The 20574-nt window shown below is 44.6% G+C and overlaps 1 protein-coding gene and 1 non-coding gene across 12 annotated transcripts in view; one reads left to right on the forward strand and one right to left on the reverse strand.

Moving 5' to 3' along the window:
* dnm2 (dynamin 2) overlaps positions 1 to 20574 on the forward strand; it is a 61211-nt gene that overhangs the window by 26195 nt on the left and 14442 nt on the right. For 6 of the 11 annotated variants that reach the window (XM_031897875.1, XM_031897877.1, XM_031897878.1 and 3 more), the window contains exons 6-19: positions 3000 to 3160; positions 3767 to 3909; positions 4300 to 4435; positions 5138 to 5205; positions 5830 to 5968; positions 10617 to 10703; positions 11756 to 11826; positions 12955 to 12984; positions 13471 to 13522; positions 14801 to 14812; positions 17619 to 17732; positions 19342 to 19451; positions 19529 to 19640; positions 20312 to 20473. In XM_031897875.1, coding sequence (XP_031753735.1) covers positions 3000 to 3160; positions 3767 to 3909; positions 4300 to 4435; positions 5138 to 5205; positions 5830 to 5968; positions 10617 to 10703; positions 11756 to 11826; positions 12955 to 12984; positions 13471 to 13522; positions 14801 to 14812; positions 17619 to 17732; positions 19342 to 19451; positions 19529 to 19640; positions 20312 to 20473 — 1397 coding nt within the window. 11 annotated transcript variants of the gene reach the window in all.
* mir199b (microRNA mir-199b) lies at positions 17999 to 18108 on the reverse strand. The gene has a single exon (NR_049688.1). It is a non-coding gene; the product is annotated as a microRNA mir-199b (primary transcript).

The raw sequence follows: 20574 nt of genomic DNA on the forward strand, positions 1-20574 counted from the left end.
TGGATAAATGGGGAAAAACACTTATTTTGTAGGCAATTATGAATAATATCCGGTGCTGGTTTCCCTTTGGGCTAAACATTAACCCTATCTGTAACAATGGCCCCTTTATTGGAGCTCCCTATAGATCCTATCACTTCTCTGTCCAGTGTGAAATGAAGAGTGGGCGTGTCCTAACGGTCCCTGCCAGATGCACAGTAGGTAGGGGAGAGCCAATCACAGCTCTGCAGTCACAAAAACACAGACAGGCTTCAGTTCCCTATCAGGTCAGCCTAGCTGCTGATTGGTTCCTATCCTACAGTGCAGGGTACGGAGGGCCGCCGGCTCCGCAGCTCATCCAGAGAATTCAGCCAGCAGGAAGTGGAACAGATGGGCGGGACTAGTGGGCTTTTTGTGGAATTTCTCAATAAATCAGTCTGAAACACAACTTTTTTAAGCACAATCCTTCTATATCTAGAGGAGTATAATTCCCTGGTACATTCATAATTTTTATAGGATATGTCTCCTTTAATATGGCAGTTTTCTATTTAGGATTACCCAATAGCACCTGCTACTAAAAAAAAGTATATTTATATGAAAATGGTTTATTTAGAAGAAGCAGCGTTTTACATGTGAGACCTACATTGTTTGGGGTATAGTTTCCCTTTAACTGAGATAACCTGAAACTATGCCAGCATACGATTATCCTGTACTGAGCTCAGTTCAGCAGAAACAGCTTTTCTAAGGTGGCCATACAGGGGCAGATTTCAGCTGCCGATTTGTGTCCTAAAGACTGACTTGGCAAATCATCTGCCCATATATAGGGCCCTCCGACAGGCTTCCCTGACCAATATCTGGGCAAAAATTGGGCAGCTGTCGATTGGACAGGCTTGATATTTCGTCGAATCAGGGACCACGTTGTCTTATTGATGTGGTCCTCGCTCCGACTTTTCCTATCCCCTTCATTGCAATGCAATCGTTTGGCCCTAGGGCATTAGTGCAATACCGTCCACCATATCGGGGGAAAGTTTTGCTCATTTGGCAAAAATGCAGAATTCATGACTAGTCAGTGGTGCGGGCGATTTCTTTCCATTAGCTGTGAGGATATCTTTGCATGAGAGTGTCTATATCTGTCTTTCTGACTCATTCTCTTATTCATTAACCTACATCGTGATAGCCTCAGGCTTGCACACTTGTGACAGTTTTAATTAGATCTTGGAATGGAGCAAAGGTGGAACAGCCTGCAGATACATATACACCCTTTTCTAATGGCAGCCGTGTCAACATGCAGGCATATCCTAGAAAAAGGATGTAATAAACTTTGACGTGGCATGGCCAAGAGTCCATAGTAGCACCGTGTGTCATAGCCCTAAGGGCCGTGACACACAGGGAGATTAGTCGTGCCGCGTCAAATCTCCCCGCATTGCCATCCCACCGGCTAGAATGTAAATCGGTGTCAGGATGGCATATGCATCACTGCGATTTGCCGAAGTTGCCTTGGGAGGAAACTTGGGCAAATCACGGTGCCGCGTATGCCATCCCACTGGTGATTTACATTCTAGCCGGTGGGATGGCAGGGAGATTAGTCGCCCGCAGCAACGGAGATTTGTCGCGGCGTGATTAATCTCCCCGTGTGTCACGGCTCTAAAGGTGACCATGCCCAGACTGATTAAATGGACCTCCGATTAATATGCCCAGGCAGGGACAATCCTGCTATGAGGAAAGGTGAAAATCTTGCCCTAGGTGGCAGGGAGCAGCCAGTTACCAGAGGTAACAAAAAGCCGCCTCTGGTAACTTTACTGTAAGAGCCGACATTTTTCATTTTTTAAAGTAAAAATTTGCCTCTTCTAGTGCAGATAGCACTAATGCTAGCGATGCGGCCCCCTCTGGACCCACTCCACGCTAAAGTTGTAAGCACAGAGTGGGAGAGGGGGCGGCATCGGGGCTTGTCTCTCCAGCTGAAAAGGACTGAAAAGGCAGAGAGCATACAAGGGTCCACACGCAGTATGGTTGTCTTTCTATTACTCATCCAAAAAGCACAGACCAATTAGGGCAGGGATCCCCAACCTTTTGGGTTGGGGATCCTTTTCAGATATAAAAAGTGTTGGTGAGCCAAACAAGCATGAAAAAACGTTTTTTGAGGGTATCAAATAAGGGCTGTGATTGGCTAGCCCCATGTGGACTGCAGGCCTTCAGGAGGCTCTGCTTGGAGTAAAACTGTGTTTTTATGCTTCTAAAACTTGTCTCCAAGCCAGAAATGTAAAAATGGCTACCTGCTTTTAGGCCACTGGGAGCAACATCAAAGGGGTTGGTGAGCGACATGTTGCCCCCGAGTCACTGGTTGGGGATCACTGAATTAGAGTATGCTCTTCTAGAGACAGAGAGTGTACCTAGTATGGCCACCTTTCTATTGCTTGTCCAAAAGAGTACAGACCAGTTTGGGTATTCTCCCCAATCTGTGGGCCAATGGGCTGAATAGACAGAGAGTTTACCTAGTATGGCCACCTTTCTATTGCTTGTCCTGTTGAGCTATGGGCTGAATAGGCACAGTGTGTACCTAGAATGGCCACCTTTCTATTGCTTGTCCTGTTGAGCTGTGGGCTGAATAGACACAGTGTGTACCTAGTATGGCCACCTTTCTATTGCTTGCCCAAAAGAGCACAGACCAGTTTGGGTATTCTCTCCAGTCTGTGAGCCAATGGGCTGAATAGACAGAGCGTGTACCTAGTATGGCAGCCTTTCTGTTACCAATGTTCATGCAAAGATCACAGTTCATTAGAAGAGCCTCTTCACTTTGCTCCTCTCTGCATGGTGCAGATTTTCAGCTTTCAAACCTAACTGATATCCACAGTCCTTGGATATTGCCCAGGACTGTCAGACCACCATACAGGTACCAATAATAGTACCAATCTATAGGTCCTATGAACTACCTAATATTTGTCGAAATTGAGTGATGCTCAGGATGCTTCTTCTGTAAAATACTGCCCCCTCTCTACAGATCCTCATGTTTCCCTTTCCCATAGGATATATCGGGGTTGTGAACAGAAGTCAGAAGGATATTGATGGTAAAAAGGACATCAAAGCGGCCCTTGGGGCAGAGCGGAAGTTCTTCCTGTCACACCCTGGCTATCGGCACATAGCAGAGAGAATGGGCACGCCACACTTGCAGAAAACTCTCAACCAGGTAAGCGAATGCCATAGGCCCATCATAGGAGGCACTGATGCATGAGAGTTACCAATTCAGGCCAATTTTATAAGATAACATTAAAAATGCACACCATCCCCCCCCCCCCCCCCAACAGCGTATTGGTCTCACTTTATTCTGCCCCTTTGACATAAATTAGGAAAAGTTATTTTGAAAATAAATAAATAAAAGTTATCCAGTGGAGACTTTATTGGTTGCTAGGTTCTCACTAACCCTAGATACCAGGCAGCTCTTTGGAAGATGAACAAAAGAAGCCCTCTGTAGAAGTATAAGCAGTAAGAAGTAACAATAACAACACAATATGTAGCCTCTCAGAAAATCCCCTTTTTTGGGGGGGGGGGGGGGGGTTGCTGGGAGTCAGTGACCCTGACAACCAGCCTTTCAAATTGTCAAAAAATGAAGAGCAGTTAAAAGTTCCTAACAGTAGGACAATCTATATTATAGATGGGAATTATATATATATTGGTGGGGGGGGCACAGGTCCAAATTTACACCACTGGATCTTTTTCGTTTTTTTCCATAGATTTTGGTATTTAACTTTTCTGTGTGCTTTATGTTGCATGTTTCTGCTTCCTTTTCCCTTAGCAACTAACTAATCACATCCGAGAGACGCTGCCTGCCCTACGCAACAAACTGCAGAGCCAATTGCTGTCTCTGGAGAAGGAAGTAGAGGAATATAAGAACTTTCGGCCGGATGATCCCACGAGGAAAACCAAAGCACTGCTGCAGTAAGTAACCCCCAGTTTTTCCTCTAACACCTGGGGGTTCAAGACTGACATGATATTCAGATCTTCTCCCAATATGGCCACCGATATCTGGCTAATTTGATCGTTTGGCACTAGAATTAAAATGGCAGGCATAGGCACAGTCAGACCGAGAGCTGTATCAATAAGCCGAGTGGTTCCTAATCTGATGGGAAAATCAAACCTATCCAATCTAGGTCATTAGGCCACATGTTGGTTGGGTAGGGCTGTCTGGGGTTCCCATACATGGTCAGATAAGCTGTGAAAGAAGTCTGAAGGACTCAAACCTGCAGCTGAAATCTGCCCATATATCTGCCACCTAAAGCATAAATAATGCCTGACTCGTGCCTCATACTGTGCCTTATTCCTCTACAGAATGGTCCAACAGTTTGGAGTGGATTTTGAGAAAAGGATTGAGGGTTCTGGGGACCAAGTGGATACTCTGGAACTTTCTGGAGGTGCCAGGATTAATCGGATCTTTCATGAGCGCTTTCCATTTGAGCTTGTAAAGGCGAGTGCTCATATGTAATCCTTTCTATAATGCCCATTGTTACTTATAACCTTTGCTGTAATGCTTATTGCCCCTTTTACTCCTCCTATTACTTGATATAACCCTTACTATAACCTGACCCTATACCTCCTCCTACTGATCCTCAACTCTATTAAAACCCCTCCCTGTAAGACCTCCTATTGCTCTATAAAGCCTCTTTAACCACTCTGTAAAACTCTATAATTACTCCTATTGCTTCATATAACCCTCCCTATAACTCCTCCTATTGCTCCCTATAACCCCTCCCTATAACTCCTCCTATTGCTCCATATACCCCTCCCTATAACTCCTCCTATTGCTCCATATAACCCCTCCCTATAACTCCTCCTATTGCTCCATATAACCCCTTCCTATAACCCCTGCTATTGCTCCATATAACCCCTCCCTATAACCCCTTTTATTGCTCAATATAACCCTCCCTATAACTCCTCCTATTGCTCCATATAACCCCTCCCTATAACCCCTCCTATTGCTCCATATAACCCCTCCCTATAACCCCTTTTATTGCTCAATATAACCTATCCAGTAGCTCCCACTATTACCCTGTATAGAGCCTTTCCTCTACCTATTACAGCAGATAGCCTCAGTTGCTCAGTAGAATGTGTGTGTGTATTTGCCATCTTGTTTAGTAGTTAACTGCTGTCCTGGCTTTTTCCTATAAAGATGGAATTTGACGAGAAGGATTTACGGCGAGAAATCAGCTACGCCATCAAGAACATACATGGTGTCAGGTAGGGGTCTTTTTTGGTGCCTTTGTGAGTGACAGGGCTGAGGAATAGCAGCCTATACCTGCGATTTAGGGTACACGCGCAAGACACCCAGGATGCACTTGTAAAGCTCATTGTTAGCAGCGTATGCAACTTTTTAAAAAGTACATAATCTGTGCTCCCCAACATTCTACCCAATTTCCAAATAGCAACATATTTTTATTATATAGCACCGTCATTTTGCTGCGCCGCCGTAATTAAACATTTGTCATTTTGTTTGGGGGGGATCTTTTTGGGGCAGGTCATGGATATGTAGGAGCTAATTAAACCAACATAAAGGGGAGTGGTGTTTAAATATTATATAAATGGTGGTTTCACGCAGCAGAACTGATAGCAAACACTCTGCAATGAAAGCCAGGACTTTGGCATGTGTATAGGATAGCAGTTGCAAGTGCTAGAACCTGCAGTGGAGAATGATTAAAATGTGTACCTAGGAATTATGGGTAGAGACTAGTAAATAGTTTACCAGAAGGCTTGTAGGTGTTTTGTTTTAATAGTTTCTCCACTAAAATATATGGATGCTGCTTGTGCAGTGTAGGACCTGGGAGGCCTCGGATCCCTCATGTCTTTCTCTTCTCCCTCCCACAGGACAGGGCTGTTCACACCAGACATGGCTTTTGAGGCCATTGTAAAGAAACAGGTTGTAAAGCTGAAGGAGCCGTGCCTGAAATGTGTGGATATGGTCATCCAGGAGCTGATCAACACTGTGCGACAGTGCACCGCCAAGGTACTCACTCCTGGGCCCTGTCTGTGGGATAGGCATACACACACTGCAGTACTAACCTTTATTCCCATAAACTAGTCTATTATGTATGGTCCCCCCCAGGTACTCACTCCTGGGTCCCATCTGTGGGATAGGCATACACACACTGCAGTACTAACCTTTATTCCTATAAACTAGTCTATTATGTATGGTCCCCCCTAGGTACTCACTCCTGGGCACCATCTGTGGGATAGGCATACACACACTGCAGTACTAACCTTTATTCCCATAAACTAGTCTATTATGTATGGTCCCCCCTAGGTACTCACTCCTGGGCACCATCTGTGGGATAGGCATACACACACTGCAGTACTAACCTTTTATTCCCATAAACTAGTCTATTATGCATGGTCCCCCCCAGGTACTCACTCCTGGGCACCATCTGTGGGATAGGCATACACACACTGCAGTACTAACCTTTATTCCTATAAACTAGTCTATTATGTATGGCCCCCCCCCAGGTACTCACTCCTGGGTCCCATCTGTGGGATAGGCATACACACACTGCAGTACTAACCTTTATTCCTATAAACTAGTCTATTATGTATGGTTCCCCCCCAGGTACTCACTCCTGGGCCCCATCTGTGGGATAGGCATACACACACTGCAGTACTAACCTTCATTCCCATAAACTAGTCTATTATGTATGGTCCCCCCCAAGGTACTCACTCCTGGGCACCATCTGTGGGATAGGCATACACACACTGCAGTACTAACCTTTATTCCCATAAACTAGTCTATTATGTATGGTCCCCCCCCTAGGTACTCACTCCTGGGCCCCATCTGTGGGATAGGCATACAAACACTGCAGTACTAACCTTTATTCCCATAAACTAGTCTATTATGTATGGTCCCCCCCCTAGGTACTCACTCCTGGGCCCCATCTGTGGGATAGGCATACAAACACTGCAGTACTAACCTTTATTCCCATAAACTAGTCTATTATGTATGGCCCCCCCCCGGTACTCTCTCCTGGTCCCCATCTGTGAGATAGGCATACACACCTCAGTACTAACCTTTATTAACATTAACTAGTCTATTACGTATGGTCCCCCAGGTGCTCTTTCCTGATCTCCATCTGGGATAGGTGTGGCTTTTCACCAAAACTTTTTCCCCAATAATGTTTTTCTCCCTTTCACTAATGTCTTCTGGGTTCCATGTGTAGATGGGCCTAGACACTGCAGTATTAACTTCTTTCCCCTGTTATTGTGCTTCACCCACATTTTCTTTCTGTGTTCTTTCTTCGGGGTACAGGACACTCATCAGTGCAGTACTAAAACTAAAATAATTTTAATTTTTCTGGGCTCTATCTCTGGGACAGGCCTAAACTCTCATCACTGAAGTAAAAAAAACCCTCACTGCCGGAATACTAACAGTCTTTGTTATTTTAAAATATAAATCTAAAGCTCCCTGAAACGCGTTAAGCTGTCTGCTTCACAGTAGCCACTTATGTTTTTATTTTTAATGGAATAAAAGGACTTTTTTTTTTTTAGAGAAGGAGTGCGGCTTTTCCTCTTTTTTTTATGGTATTTTGAACTGTTGGTATGTCCCGCCTATTTACTTTCCTGGGCCACACCTGTGGGATAGGACTAGACTCAGTATTGCAGTACTAACATTTTCCCCTATATCAGACTATTGGTATGTCCCATCTAGTTACTCTTTCCTTGGAGACACTTATAGGATAGGACTAGACTCTCAGTATTGCAGTACAGGTATGGGACCCGCTATCCAGAATGCTCGGGACCTGGGGTTTTCCGTATAAGGGACCTTTCTCTAATTCAGATCTCCTAAAGCCTGCATAAAAAAATTATTTAACCATTAAATAAACCCAATAGGGCTGTTCTGCCCCCAATAAGGGGTAATTATATCTTAGTTGGGATCAAGTACAGGTACTGTTTTATTATTACAGAGAAAAGGGAATCATTTAACCATTAAATAAACCCAATAGGGCTGTTCTGCCCCAATAAGGGGTAATTATATCTTAGTTGGGATCAAGTACGGGTACTGTTTTATTATTACAGAGAAAAGGGAATCATTTAACCATGAAATAAACCCAATAGGGCTGTTCTGCCCCCAATAAGGGGTAATTATATCTTAGTTGGGATCAAGTACAGGTACTGTTTTATTATTACAGAGAAAAGGGAATCATTTAACCATGAAATAAACCCAATAGGGCTGTTCTGCCCCCAATAAGGGGTAATTATATCTTAGTTGGGATCAAGTACAGGTACTGTTTTATTATTACAGAGAAAAGGGAATCATTTAACCATGAAATAAACCGAATAGGGCTGTTCTGCCCCCAATAAGGGGTAATTATATCTTAGTTGGGATCAAGTACAGGTACTGTTTTATTATTACAGAGAAAAGGGAATCATTTAACCATGAAATAAACCCAATAGGGCTGTTCTGCCCCAATAAGGGGTAATTATATCTTAGTTGGGATCAAGTACAGGTACTGTTTTATTATTACAGAGAAAAGGGAATCATTTAACCATTAAATAAACCCAATAGGGCTGTTCTGCCCCCAATAAGGGGTAATTATATCTTAGTTGGGATCAAGTACAGGTAATGTTTTATTATTATTAATAGGAAAAGGGAAATGGAAATGATTTTTAAAAATGTGAATTATTTGATTAAAATGGAGTCTATGGGAGATGGCCTTTCTGTAATTTGTAACTTTTTGGATAATGGGTTTCCAGATAAGTGGTCAGATACCTGTACTAACATTTCCCCCTATATCAGACAATTGGTATGACCCATCTAGTTACTCTTTCCTGGGCCACATCTGTGGGATAGGGCTAGACTCTCAGTATTGCAGTACTGTGTATACATACACACCTGTGTGAAAAGTGCTAAGCAGTGTATATACACACATACATATGTTAGTTTATATAGTGGAACACTGAACATTTTTGCAACGTTCCACATAATGTGCCCCACTCAGATCTACAGCATCTAATGTGCAGTACACTGTCTGTTTGTGTAAGTGCAGTACTGCAGTCAGCCAGCAGATGGCAAAAATAATCAGAATATAATGAAAGCCACCTAGTTACGTATACCCAATATTTCCCCTGTGCTAGGAAAGCCACAGGCGGCTGCCAGGCCCTGAACAAGGAAAGGCCCCAGCCAAATAAAAGGCCGCCGCTGGTAGCTGTGCCAGACGATTCTGGGAAGTCGAGAATGGGGTGGATCTGGTGGAAAAGAAAACGAGTTGTGTGGGAATGATGCAGACATTTTTATACAAGATATACTTGTGTCTTTCTCTTTTCCTAAACAGATCTTTTATTCTTTCACTCCCAAGTGTAACTACGTGCCTCATTAATTTACAACATGCCATTTATGGCCACTAGGTGGTGCTGTTTAGGTAGCATCTCCCACCAGTAGGAATATACAGAGAATGAATCATCTGTGTGCGCACAACAAATACCCTTAACCAATAATACGCTGTTTGTTTCATGGCAGAATTCCCAGTGTCTGACCAGTGACTAATGCTTCCTGAATCTCTGCTGGCTTCTTCATGCCACCAACACAGCTTACGCTGTACATTCTCCCTGTATTTGGTTTGCATGGTTATTTTTGCTAAATAAAACCCAGTTACTCCCTTGTCCCAGTACAAAAAAAAAAAATAACACTTCCTGAAGTTTCCCCATCTCTTTGAATAAAATATCAATGTCCTGATACAGGGGCACCCACACAGGATTAGCTAATGGTTTTGTAATGATCTTTGCTGGGAGGTTAGGCTGGAATAGGTAACTAGTGGTTCTCCCCAGATCTAGAGCGTCATACCTAAGGACTGGGCTGTATCTGTATTTATTTATTCACACACAAACCTATAGGGATTGTTTGGCACAACTGAACATTAGTTCTAGGATGGGGTATACTGGGGGTTTTAGCTCACAAGAGCTGGGTGCTATAATATCATAGGCAGGCAGTACAGTGTCATCAAGCAAGCCTGGTGTGCTGAAAAATGCCAGTCTGCCCCCCCCCCCCGTTTTTTTTTTTTTTAATTTTCTAATCTTAGGCTTTGTCTGTCACTTTTCTCATTCTGTCTTGTTTTACTAACTGTTTTACTGTATGTTACTGGTTCTTCTCTTCCCTCTGCTTCTTCTCTTCCTTTTCTTGTTCTCCCTTCGACCTATGACACCACGGGGTCAGAGGGCCACGGCTGAAGCCAAAGGGTAACCATCCACTGCTGTTTCCTTTTGTCTTTCAGTTTTATTTCATTTATGCAAGTAAAGGTGTGGATCTTCCCCCGGCAGCAGCAGTAGGGCCCCAAGCTGCTCACACACAGCCAGATCCCTCTGTATGGCGACATTAGCATTTGGACATAGTAGTAGATGAGAGGCTGAGGCGCAAACAGATAACAGTGCAGTCTCATTTGCAACTGAAATTACATATAGATTTTGATTGGCCTAGCAGATCATTTGGGGGTCTGCACAGAAAATAACCCAATTGGCCAAACCTATCTGCCAGTATGTGGCCAGAGTCTTTCAATGGTTGTGTTTAGGGTGATGTGTGTTAATTGGGTTGTTTTGTTTACTTCCATTTCACCCATGTTTACACTGACGGCTGCCCAGTGCCGATATTAACTGCCCCCTTTTATGTTTGATAGCTGCTTTCCTACCCGAAGTTACGCGAAGAGACTGAGAGAATCGTCACCACGTACATCCGTGAGAGGGAAGGCAAAACGAAAGATCAGGTGAGCCCCAGCACGGAGGCCTCAGCCTAGACTCGTGTATTCTGATAATGCTGTGTAATCCAACCTGGTGTCATGAAAATCCTTTATACTAGTGGTCCCCAACCTTTGTTGCACCACAAACCAATTTCATGCAAGAAGATGCTTTCTGGAACTGGGGGTGGGGCTTAAGGTCCCCATACACGAGCAGATCCGCTCGCTTGGCAAGCGGATTTTCACCCAATATCCCCACCTACGGGTGGGCAATATCGGGGAGCATTTAGGTAAAAAAAAAAAATTATTCGATCGTTTGGCCCTGGGACTTTTACTACTATTATTATGTTATAAAATATAATACAGGCCACCATAATACAAAATCAGTGTGAGACCTGAGCTTGTTCCCTGCAACTAGATGCGCCAAGTGCCCTTTCTCTTCTTACTCCCACCTAAGTGGTGACATCCCCTTCCGCTTAGTATGGAGTTTTAAGTATTTGGTCCTTGTCGCGACCAGTAGAAAGTTTCCTGGGCTTTGCATAGCTTTTGTCATGGCTGTGTAACACATCGGGGAACTGGGATCACAGGTAATTGGGACCCGAGGTGGCATGGTTCAACACAGCCCATGGCCCAGTGGTTGGGGGACCCTTGATTTATACAATGAGAAACTTGGAACAACTATAGGTGTAATAACTGCAATGCAACATGGGTAATAGGCTGATGCCACATGGGCTAATTCTCTGCCTGTAAAAAAAAAACTCCACAAATGGTCAATCCGCCCCTCCTCTGGTGATCAGCCTTCTACTTTGCCAGCAACCAGAACCATTGTGTTGCCCAGGAACAGGCACTCGTGGCAGATATTGGCTCTGAAATGGGAACTCTGGTGTTTCTTTGCAATGTCTGCTGCATGTGCCTGCACCCTGGCTAATGCCAGCAGAGGGACTGCTTTTCTGCCTACTTTTTGTCACAAGCGGAGAATCAACCCCGTGTAGCATCAGCCATAAGGTTTAAGTGTAGCAAATGGGTTCTGATCTCACCAGTGACACCTGACAGGCATATACTCTTTTTTTTTGCATCCTCAGATCCTCCTATTAATAGACATTGAGCTGTCCTACATTAATACCAACCACGAGGATTTCATCGGATTTGCCAAGTAAGTTGCTCTCCCTCCTGCACTTGAGGGTTTCTCAAGATTTCTCTATTTTGCTGTGCAGAGACCGTATGTATAGAGTGCATGAATTGCAGTGAGCAGAGCTGAAGTGGGACCTTATTGTTCCATCTCTACATATCCAGCCTGTCCGTAGTCTTCCCTTCCATACTAACATGGAGCTTTCCTGATCATTCCCCAGTCCTTAAAATGTTGACCTGAGGTAATTCTTTAGCACTTGTACTGGTGTAGTATGAATAGGGCTGTTGAGCTGTGGGATTTGTATGGGGCAAGTTGCTCATGTGTGCGTGCATGTAGCTTAGCCTACGGTTACATAGGGCTGATTTTGGCCTGCACATAAATGCATGGTCCCTACACTCCATACACCCCTTTCTATGTGTCGGCCTACCCAGAACCCCGGTGTCGGCCTACCCAGAACCCCGGTGTCGGCCTGGGTGCAGTCACACGGAGCAGATTTTGGTGCCAAAATGTGTACTCTCACATTACTGTGCCGAAATCTGCACCCGACCCAACAGTGGCTCCAGGTTATCCTTGGCCTGCGTTTATCAGCAGTCCTGCGTGGCTTTGGCTTTTGGAAGCAAAGGACTGCTGCCTGTTTATTACAGTGCTGGCTGTATATTACAGCTTTTGCATCACTTCCTTCTTTGCATATCTTGCTTTTAAGTGCATTTCCTGTATTTCTTTCTGCCGTGTTGCATGTATGCACTTTCCATTAGCACTTCTAGTAGCACTGCCGTGTTGCACTTCCCATTAGTGCTTCTAGTAGTGCTGCCATGTTGCATGTGTGCACTTCCCATTAGTGCTTCTAGTAGCGCTGCCATGTTGCATGTGTGTACTTTCCATTAGTGCTCCTAGTAGCGCTGCCATGTTGCATGTGTGTACTTTCCATTAGTGCTTCTGGTAGCGCTGCCGTGTTGCACATTGCTGTACCGCCGCCTCATTGCTTGTGTTTCCTTATCCTGGCTTCTCATGCTGTGTTCCTTGGCGCAGTTTTCTCTTATTTTGTTAATCTCTCTCCTGTGTTTTTATTCTCTCTGCCACTCCTGACCTGCACACTCTGTCTCTCTGCGTGCTCTCGAACACCACTCGCTCCCTCATTCTCTCCCATGCCAGTGCTTACTATACAGAGCAGATCATTCCTGGGTGGGTATCCTGCTGACAAAGGCAGTTTGTGTTTCCAGAGGCCGATATGCTTTTTGTCATCTATTGTGTATTTTGATGTATATCAACTCATAATAGATGTATATTTTTATACAGGGTCGGATTGGGCAGTTCCCACTGCGGGCTATTATATAAGCCTATTCCATTTGGCACTGTGTATATCTAAGGGCTCACAGTGTCCGGTGGGCCCTAATAGACCCAGTCCAACACTGTCTATGTGTTTTAACCTGTTGAATTCAGAAGAGTTCAGGGTGCAAAGAACATCTGGATTTGCTTTGCAGTTTAGCAGGGCATCGGCAGTAACATATAAGCACAGATGTTTGGCACCCCATGGTTTGTTTGCCCACATAGATACTGCTTTTCATAGCCTCTCATAATCTATTGCAGAATAGCCTATTTGTGGGGGGTGGGGGGATTAGAGGTGTTGCTGAATAATTTTCTATTATTTTCTATTTCTTTTCCCTCTAGTGCACAGCAGAGAAGCTCTCAGCTCAACAAGAAGAGAGCTGTCCCCAACCAGGTAATCCAGCCCCACTCCCAGCACTGTCTTATACTAGGCAATGCCCATATGATTTCAGTGATGGGCATCACACACATTTACTGTGGCCAGCAAAATACCTCACGAGAGAAGGGAGCTTGTCCTTCACAGTTCTTTGGTGGTGCTACCCTAGCATTGTGTGGTTGATAAGTAGTGTCCTTCAGGTGTAGCGTTCCTTTACGTGGAACCTTCTAGGGTTTCTGCCTGATTGGGTAGAGTCAGCTTCTCTACCTCCTCCAGTGGTTGTACATAGGTCTGGATTCCTTTTATCTGATAGGGTACGGTCAGAGATTCCTCCACCCTGGGTAGGATGAAGAGTTGCTTCTCCTTTGGTGACATGCATGGGATTAAACTCTGGTCATTCCCCTTGTTATACGTGGAATATAATAAATATATATATATATATATATACATATTGGTCATTTCCCTATGGGACCAAACTGTAAATTATATCCTCATAAACGGTGCTTAGTGATGTAATTTCTGCCACATGACTCGGTAAAACTATATGATAATAAAGTACCCCCTGTTGTAAAATGTGAGGATATTAGAAGTCACCTCAGAGTGCCATGACCTGTATAAAAGCACAAGACCATTGGTGACTTACATTATCCTTATATTTTACAATAGGGGGTACGTTATTCACCGTCACTATATAATATATGTATTTATATACTAAAAAAAGATAGCTTTTTCTGATAGGAGAATGTCCGCACTCCACCCCCGCTCCTGTTACATGGGATAGAATAATGTGCAGTATTTAGGGACAGGGGTACCCCTCACTAATTCACTGTTGTACCCTTAAGTGTGGAAAGGGGTCTTGCATGGCAGTTTCCTACAAACCTTGACCTGCCCCCCCAGTAAGGCCTGTCACCCTACATCCCCGGCGTCACGGTTACCTGTCGCACGCTCCTATCTCTGATCTCCCTGAAGCCCCCCCCCCCTCTGTTCTCTGCCCAGCATGCACCTGCACTTAATATCCAATTGGCATGCACTGAGCTAATTTACTACTGACTTTGTTTTATCTTTTTGTATTTTGTTTTAACTGGTACAATTTAAACATTAACTGTTATTAATTGCACGTAATTTTCTTCCCCCCTCTTCTTCTTGTTGCCATTTCATGTTTGCTCTTTTATCATCCGCTCTCCTGCCTCTCCTTCTTTTTCTATAAATGCCCTGTCCTGTAAATCACCTTCCCAAACCTCTGGTTCATGCCTTGTATACTGTGTGTCACCCTAATCTTGTGGTTCCTAAACTAAGGGAGAGATACTGGTAAGTACCCAACCACACGTGTGACCTAAGTTTCAATGGCGTCAGAAAAGAAAATCCACTTCGCCCGTTAAATATCATATACTTTCTTGTTAATTAAGTGATAAATAAGAGTGCGTACACATGCACTTCTTTTATTTCTCACTTAAGCAGACTAAAAGTGAAAGCAAAGCTGGTTGTTTGCACCAAAACCCCTATCTATGTCAGAGTGGGGGCTAACATATTGCCTGCCTAATAGAATCATTCTTCATAGACCAAAAGGGAGAAAGAGTTACGTATATCCATTTTATATAATATAAATCAACTTATAAATATGAGTAGATTCTCCATTCTGCCACTAGGTGGAGCGTGCATTATAAGTTAGCAGCCAGATAAGAAAACTAGTGAAATTTGGCATTGCTGCAAAGGCTCCAGCCATCCCTGAAAGAAACCTTTAGGGTGAAGACACACAGAGCAACTAGTAGCAGCTTCTTTTTCACAACTACTAAACACCAGAAAATACCCTGCCATAGACAATAGTGAGAATTGCTTCTGCTAAAACACACGTACAGACATTTATCAGTAAATGATCAGCATTGTCTATTTTCGTAGCCACGAGAAGTAGCTGCTACTAGTAGCTCCGTGTGTCTTCACCCTTATGGCTTTCTTATCATGCTCCCACCCCCCCTCTAAGATAATATGGCCTTAGGCTAATGCCAAACTGTGCTTCTTTACTCTTATTAATTGATGGTGGTTATAACCCTGTCTCCTTGTGATCGGAGTCCACACACATTGCTCACTTGCACTCATTGCTGTGTGTGCCTTAGGCACAGAGCTTTCCATAGATTAATATGGGAAAAGATGAGAGTCAGAGGGGGGCTTTTTGTCCCAGTTTCCATCTGATGAGAGCAATGGGACAAATGCCCCATCTGCCTTGTGTTAAACCCCCCCCCCCCCCCCCCCCGTCTGCCATGCTTCTGGGTGCAGAAACAACCTTCATATTTTTAAAGCAGAGGTGCTTATATGCAACCCAAAAATCTGCCCCATGTGGCTTTGTTTCCAGAATCGAAAAGACTTTAGACATAGTATTGCCAACTTCTAGGCTACAAATACTTCTAGGCTACAGATAAGGCAAGCAATATGGCAACCCCCTCTCCTAAATTAGTAGAAAAGCAATGTTCCCAGCACAATATGGGCCCAGCCTTTATCTGTTGCTGTGTACCTCAGGATAGTGTGTGCAAATCAAGTCATTCAGAGTACTTACCTGGCACCAGTGCTATCAGATAAGGGGCATTAAGGTAACCCCACTTATCCGATTAAAGATGGCCGTGCTATCTGCTGACTAGATCATTCCTGATGGAGTTAGCAGCCTATTGGGCCACATATGGGACCCATATGAATGATCCCACTACCAATTTCTTGTTGGGGTTTAGCAGGATATCCTTCAGGTCGGCTTGAAAGTCCCACCCTCAAACTTTCTGCATACCCTTTATAATCTAATTTAGCTATGGACCCTGGGGGACCAAGCAACCAGTTAGAGTTTAGCATGTAGGGCAGCTGCAGCCCATTGTTTAAAGGTTAAATATGGCCACTGAAATCTATGGCTACAGAAGTTCCAGGGTGAAGTGGTTTTTCTTTACGACACAATCAGACTCTGCTATAACACTGTTACCAATCTCCAGCAATTGTCACTTATAACCTGCAGCTTTTTTTTTTAATTGCCAATCAGACAGGGCTGCCTGGCCTGTGGCTCTCTGGCTTTTGCTGAATGACTATTATCCTATACAGATAACAGGGCAGTAATAGATCTAAAATTCAGCCTCTCCTGACAGCCTTTGGCTTGGAGTTATAGTTCACCAACAGCCAGAGGGTCCCTGTTTGGATATCCCACTGTGGACATTGTCAAGCCTTTTGCTTACATGCCACCTCTTAATATGATCGGCCACACTTTGGGCATTTGGTGTCCAGCCTCTATTCTTCCATTACTGTGTGCTCCCTAACCATTCCTGTTTGTGTGGTTTGCTTCTATAAAGGTAAAATACACTTCGTGAGTATCGACTAGCTTCCATTTCTTTTCCCTTATACTGGCCACACATCCGCCACTCTCCCATACACTTTCATTGAGCTTCTCCCCTGCCCCCACTGAATGATTGGGCAGTTACCTGGCCAGGACAGCTTGTGCATAACGTGCCCGACTGAGCAGGACTGGCCAATTGTCTACTAAAGCATTCTCTCTATAGCACAAAAGCCAAAGCATCACCTTTGTTAGTATAAGCTATATGGCAGCTCCCACTCACCTGGAGGGAATGAATGAATATTTGCCCCCCTGTAATAACTTCAACCCATACACATGAATAGGTGCTATTTGCTCTTAAAGAGAAAACAACTGGAAGTAAAGTCGTACTTATTTTATATATTACTGCTCTATCCAGTCCAAATCTCAGGACTGGGGGGGACTATGAGGCTTTTCAATTCTGTTTGAGTGTGAAATAGCAACAATGAAGGATGTAAATGTGCCTCCCACCCCCAGTAATATGCAGCCAAATATTGGTTGAACTGGCTGGGAATTCTACTCAGGTAATGAGGCCCCTCAGCCGACGGGTCTGCAAAGCGACAGTGGGGAAGGTGGCAAGATCTATAACGTTATCTTTATTACTCATAACCGTGGTAACCAATATCTGCCACCCGCGTAGATCTCTTAGGAAACCCCCCTTTTCATACATTGCCCCCCATTGCCTTTAATGTCGTCTGTTAGTAGCTCGTCTTTTGTCTCCTTCCTCCCACTTCTCCCCCATCTTCCACCTTTCTCCCCCTCTTTGTCTCCTTTCAGGTGATCAGGAGAGGCTGGTTAACCATAAATAACATCAGCATCATGAAAGGGGGCTCCAAGGAGTACTGGTTCATCCTGACGGCGGAGTCGCTCTCCTGGTATAAAGATGAAGAGGTGAGTAAAAGCTTGCTTTTTATTGGATTATTTATTTCATGAAAGACACGGCAGTGCAAAAGACTCCACATTTGCTATGGAGATGTTGTAGGTAGAGAGACTATTCTATAGTTTACCCATGTCTATGGATAAGAAGTGGGTGCACGTGCAGTCCCTTTGTTATGGAAAGCCCAGACAATGAAGGGCAGCACGTCGTCGCAGCGTCGATCCCTTGCAGCCATTATCCGTTCAGCTCGCATCGGGGCCAGTCGGGGGATGTGCAGCAGTTGACCGCATGGCCCAGTTTAACCAGTGTGTAGACTACTGTTCAGGTTCTGTCCAACGAACACGTAGTCTGAACACTGGGGGAACGGGACCACCCACCTCTCGGGATCTTCGCTTCCAGCGTCCTCCATTCAATGACTTTGCCTCTGTTACTGGGGAAATGGGCAGTTTTAACGTTCTACATTAGGATAGTCCGGCTGCCTTCCTGCTCACTTTCTGCCCCCATCGCAACTTTCTAGGTACCTCTGACTTCCTTACATACCCTTTGTTGTATGAAACACTGCCCTCTCAGTTTCTTCCTGCCCCCACCACAGCAATTTTTTAAAATTCTGGTCTCATTCATCCTTAAAAAATGCTCTCTTTCTGTTATTTACCCCCCTTTCCCCTGTTGGCCCTGCTCCCAGGATGTAACCCTCCCAAAAAATACCACCTCCATGTACCTCTGAGCGGCAGTTTCTTTATGCTCTCCTCCTTACGGTATGAAATTCAGAGTTACCCACTGGAGCCTGAGCAGCGGGCCCTACTTGCAGACTTGGGATCAGTACCCCTAAGCACGGAGCAGGGAGCATCTTCCATCCCCAGGCAGCACGAGTCCTTCCATTCGTAGCCCAGGGTATCCAGGCTTCTGTGACGTGGCAATGAAATGCCTTCAGCCTCAGGAGCACGGTTTTGGCTTTGCAGGAAGTTGAAGAGGAGGGGTTTGGAGGCCGGGGGGCTCTGCATCCAGATCCCTCCATGTGGAAGGAGTGCAGTGGTGGGCCAAAAAATCCTCCCAGACACATAAACTGTTCCAGATGTTGCGTCTCTGCCCAAAGCATAGGCTCATTTCCTTTAACCCCATGCCTACTGGACTACTGAAAACTCACTAGCTGAACGCCAGCGCGGCATTGCCCTTACCGCATTGTGCAGCACTTTGGTGCCCCATAGCCACGTTTGTAACTGTACAACTGTTTACTTAGTTTCCATATACCTTACAATGTGCAGAAATGTATTCAAGTACAGACAGGGGACCCCCGCGCATAGGGACATGCCCAATAGACTTCTCCCTGCAAAGCTTTTACTCTTTATCTTCTGGGGGCACACAAACAAGCTTGGAAAGGGATTCACTATGATCCAAGTCACTGTTAGTGCAGCCAAATATTAAGCACGATCAGCAGGCGTTATCTAAATTACTAATGGCTAAAGGCTCGGCCGCTGTCCGTGGGAGTAGTTAATACAGATGTGCTCTGAAGTTTATTGTGGAACAGTTGAAATAAATCACTGATGTGTCGGAATGCGCTGATCCAGTAGCCGCAGCAGCGCCTTCTCCATCAGCCCTGACTTTGCTTTTCCTTGCCCCCTGCAGGAGAAAGAGAAGAAATACATGTTACCGCTGGATAATTTGAAAATTAGAGACATTGAGAAGGGGTTCATGTCCACAAAACACATCTTTGCCATCTTCAATACAGAGCAGAGGTAAGTAACGGGGCACATTCTGCAGCTGGGCAAGTGGCCTACACTGTACCTCTAACCACTGGCGCTGTCGCTTGCAGGAACGTCTACAAAGACTTGCGGCAGATAGAGCTGGCGTGCGATTCCCAGGAGGATGTAGATAGCTGGAAAGCATCCTTCCTCCGAGCCGGAGTGTACCCCGAAAAAGACCAGGTGATCCCATCGCACTTTAATAGGAGACTGACGCCAGTTCAGTCTTTTAATTTGTATACATGTCATGGGGGAATTGGCTGAGAGAACTGGCCCTGCTGCCATGACTGTATTAAAGGGAAACTATACCCCCAGAATGAATACGTAACCAACAGATTGTTTATATTATGTTCATGGACCTATTAAAGAATCTCGTCAAACTGGAATATATATATCAGTAAATATTGGCCTTTTACATCCTTTCCCTTGAGCCGCCATTTTGTGATGGGCTGTGTGCTCCCTCAGAGATCAGCTGACAGGAAGTAATGCAGCTCTAACTGTAACAGGAAGTAGTCTGGGAGTAAAAGGCAGAACTCTTGCCATTCATTGGCTGATGGGGCCTAGCATGTATGTGTGCCTTGGCTTGTTTGTGTGCACTGTGACTCCTATGATCCCAGGGGGCGGCCTTTAATTCTTAAAATGGCAGTTTTCTATTTAGGATTACCCAATAGCACAAAAAAAAGTATATTTATATGAAAATGGTTTATTCAGATGAAGCAGGTTTTACATTTGAGCTGTTTATGCAATATATTTTTATAGAGACCTACATTGCTTGGGGGTATAGTTTTCCTTTAAAGGGGTGTGTGCCACCTTGCAGGGTGAGACCGCTGCATTTATATTCCCTTTATTCCCAGAGGGAAGAGGAGGAAACTCAGGAGAACACATTCTCCATGGATCCACAGCTGGAGAGGCAAGTGGAGACCATCCGCAATCTGGTTGACTCCTACATTTGCATTGTGAATAAGTCCATCCGGGACCTCATGCCGAAGACCATAATGCACCTCATGATCAATAATGTGCGTACTACAGATGTACTATAAAATTACTAGTAGCATTGGTGTCCAAGTACAGGGCCCTTATATATATAATATTTATAATATATATATATTGTGTGTGT

The sequence above is a fragment of the Xenopus tropicalis genome, chromosome 3, assembly GCF_000004195.4.
Source record: "Xenopus tropicalis strain Nigerian chromosome 3, UCB_Xtro_10.0, whole genome shotgun sequence".
Classification (NCBI taxonomy): domain Eukaryota; kingdom Metazoa; phylum Chordata; class Amphibia; order Anura; family Pipidae; genus Xenopus; species Xenopus tropicalis.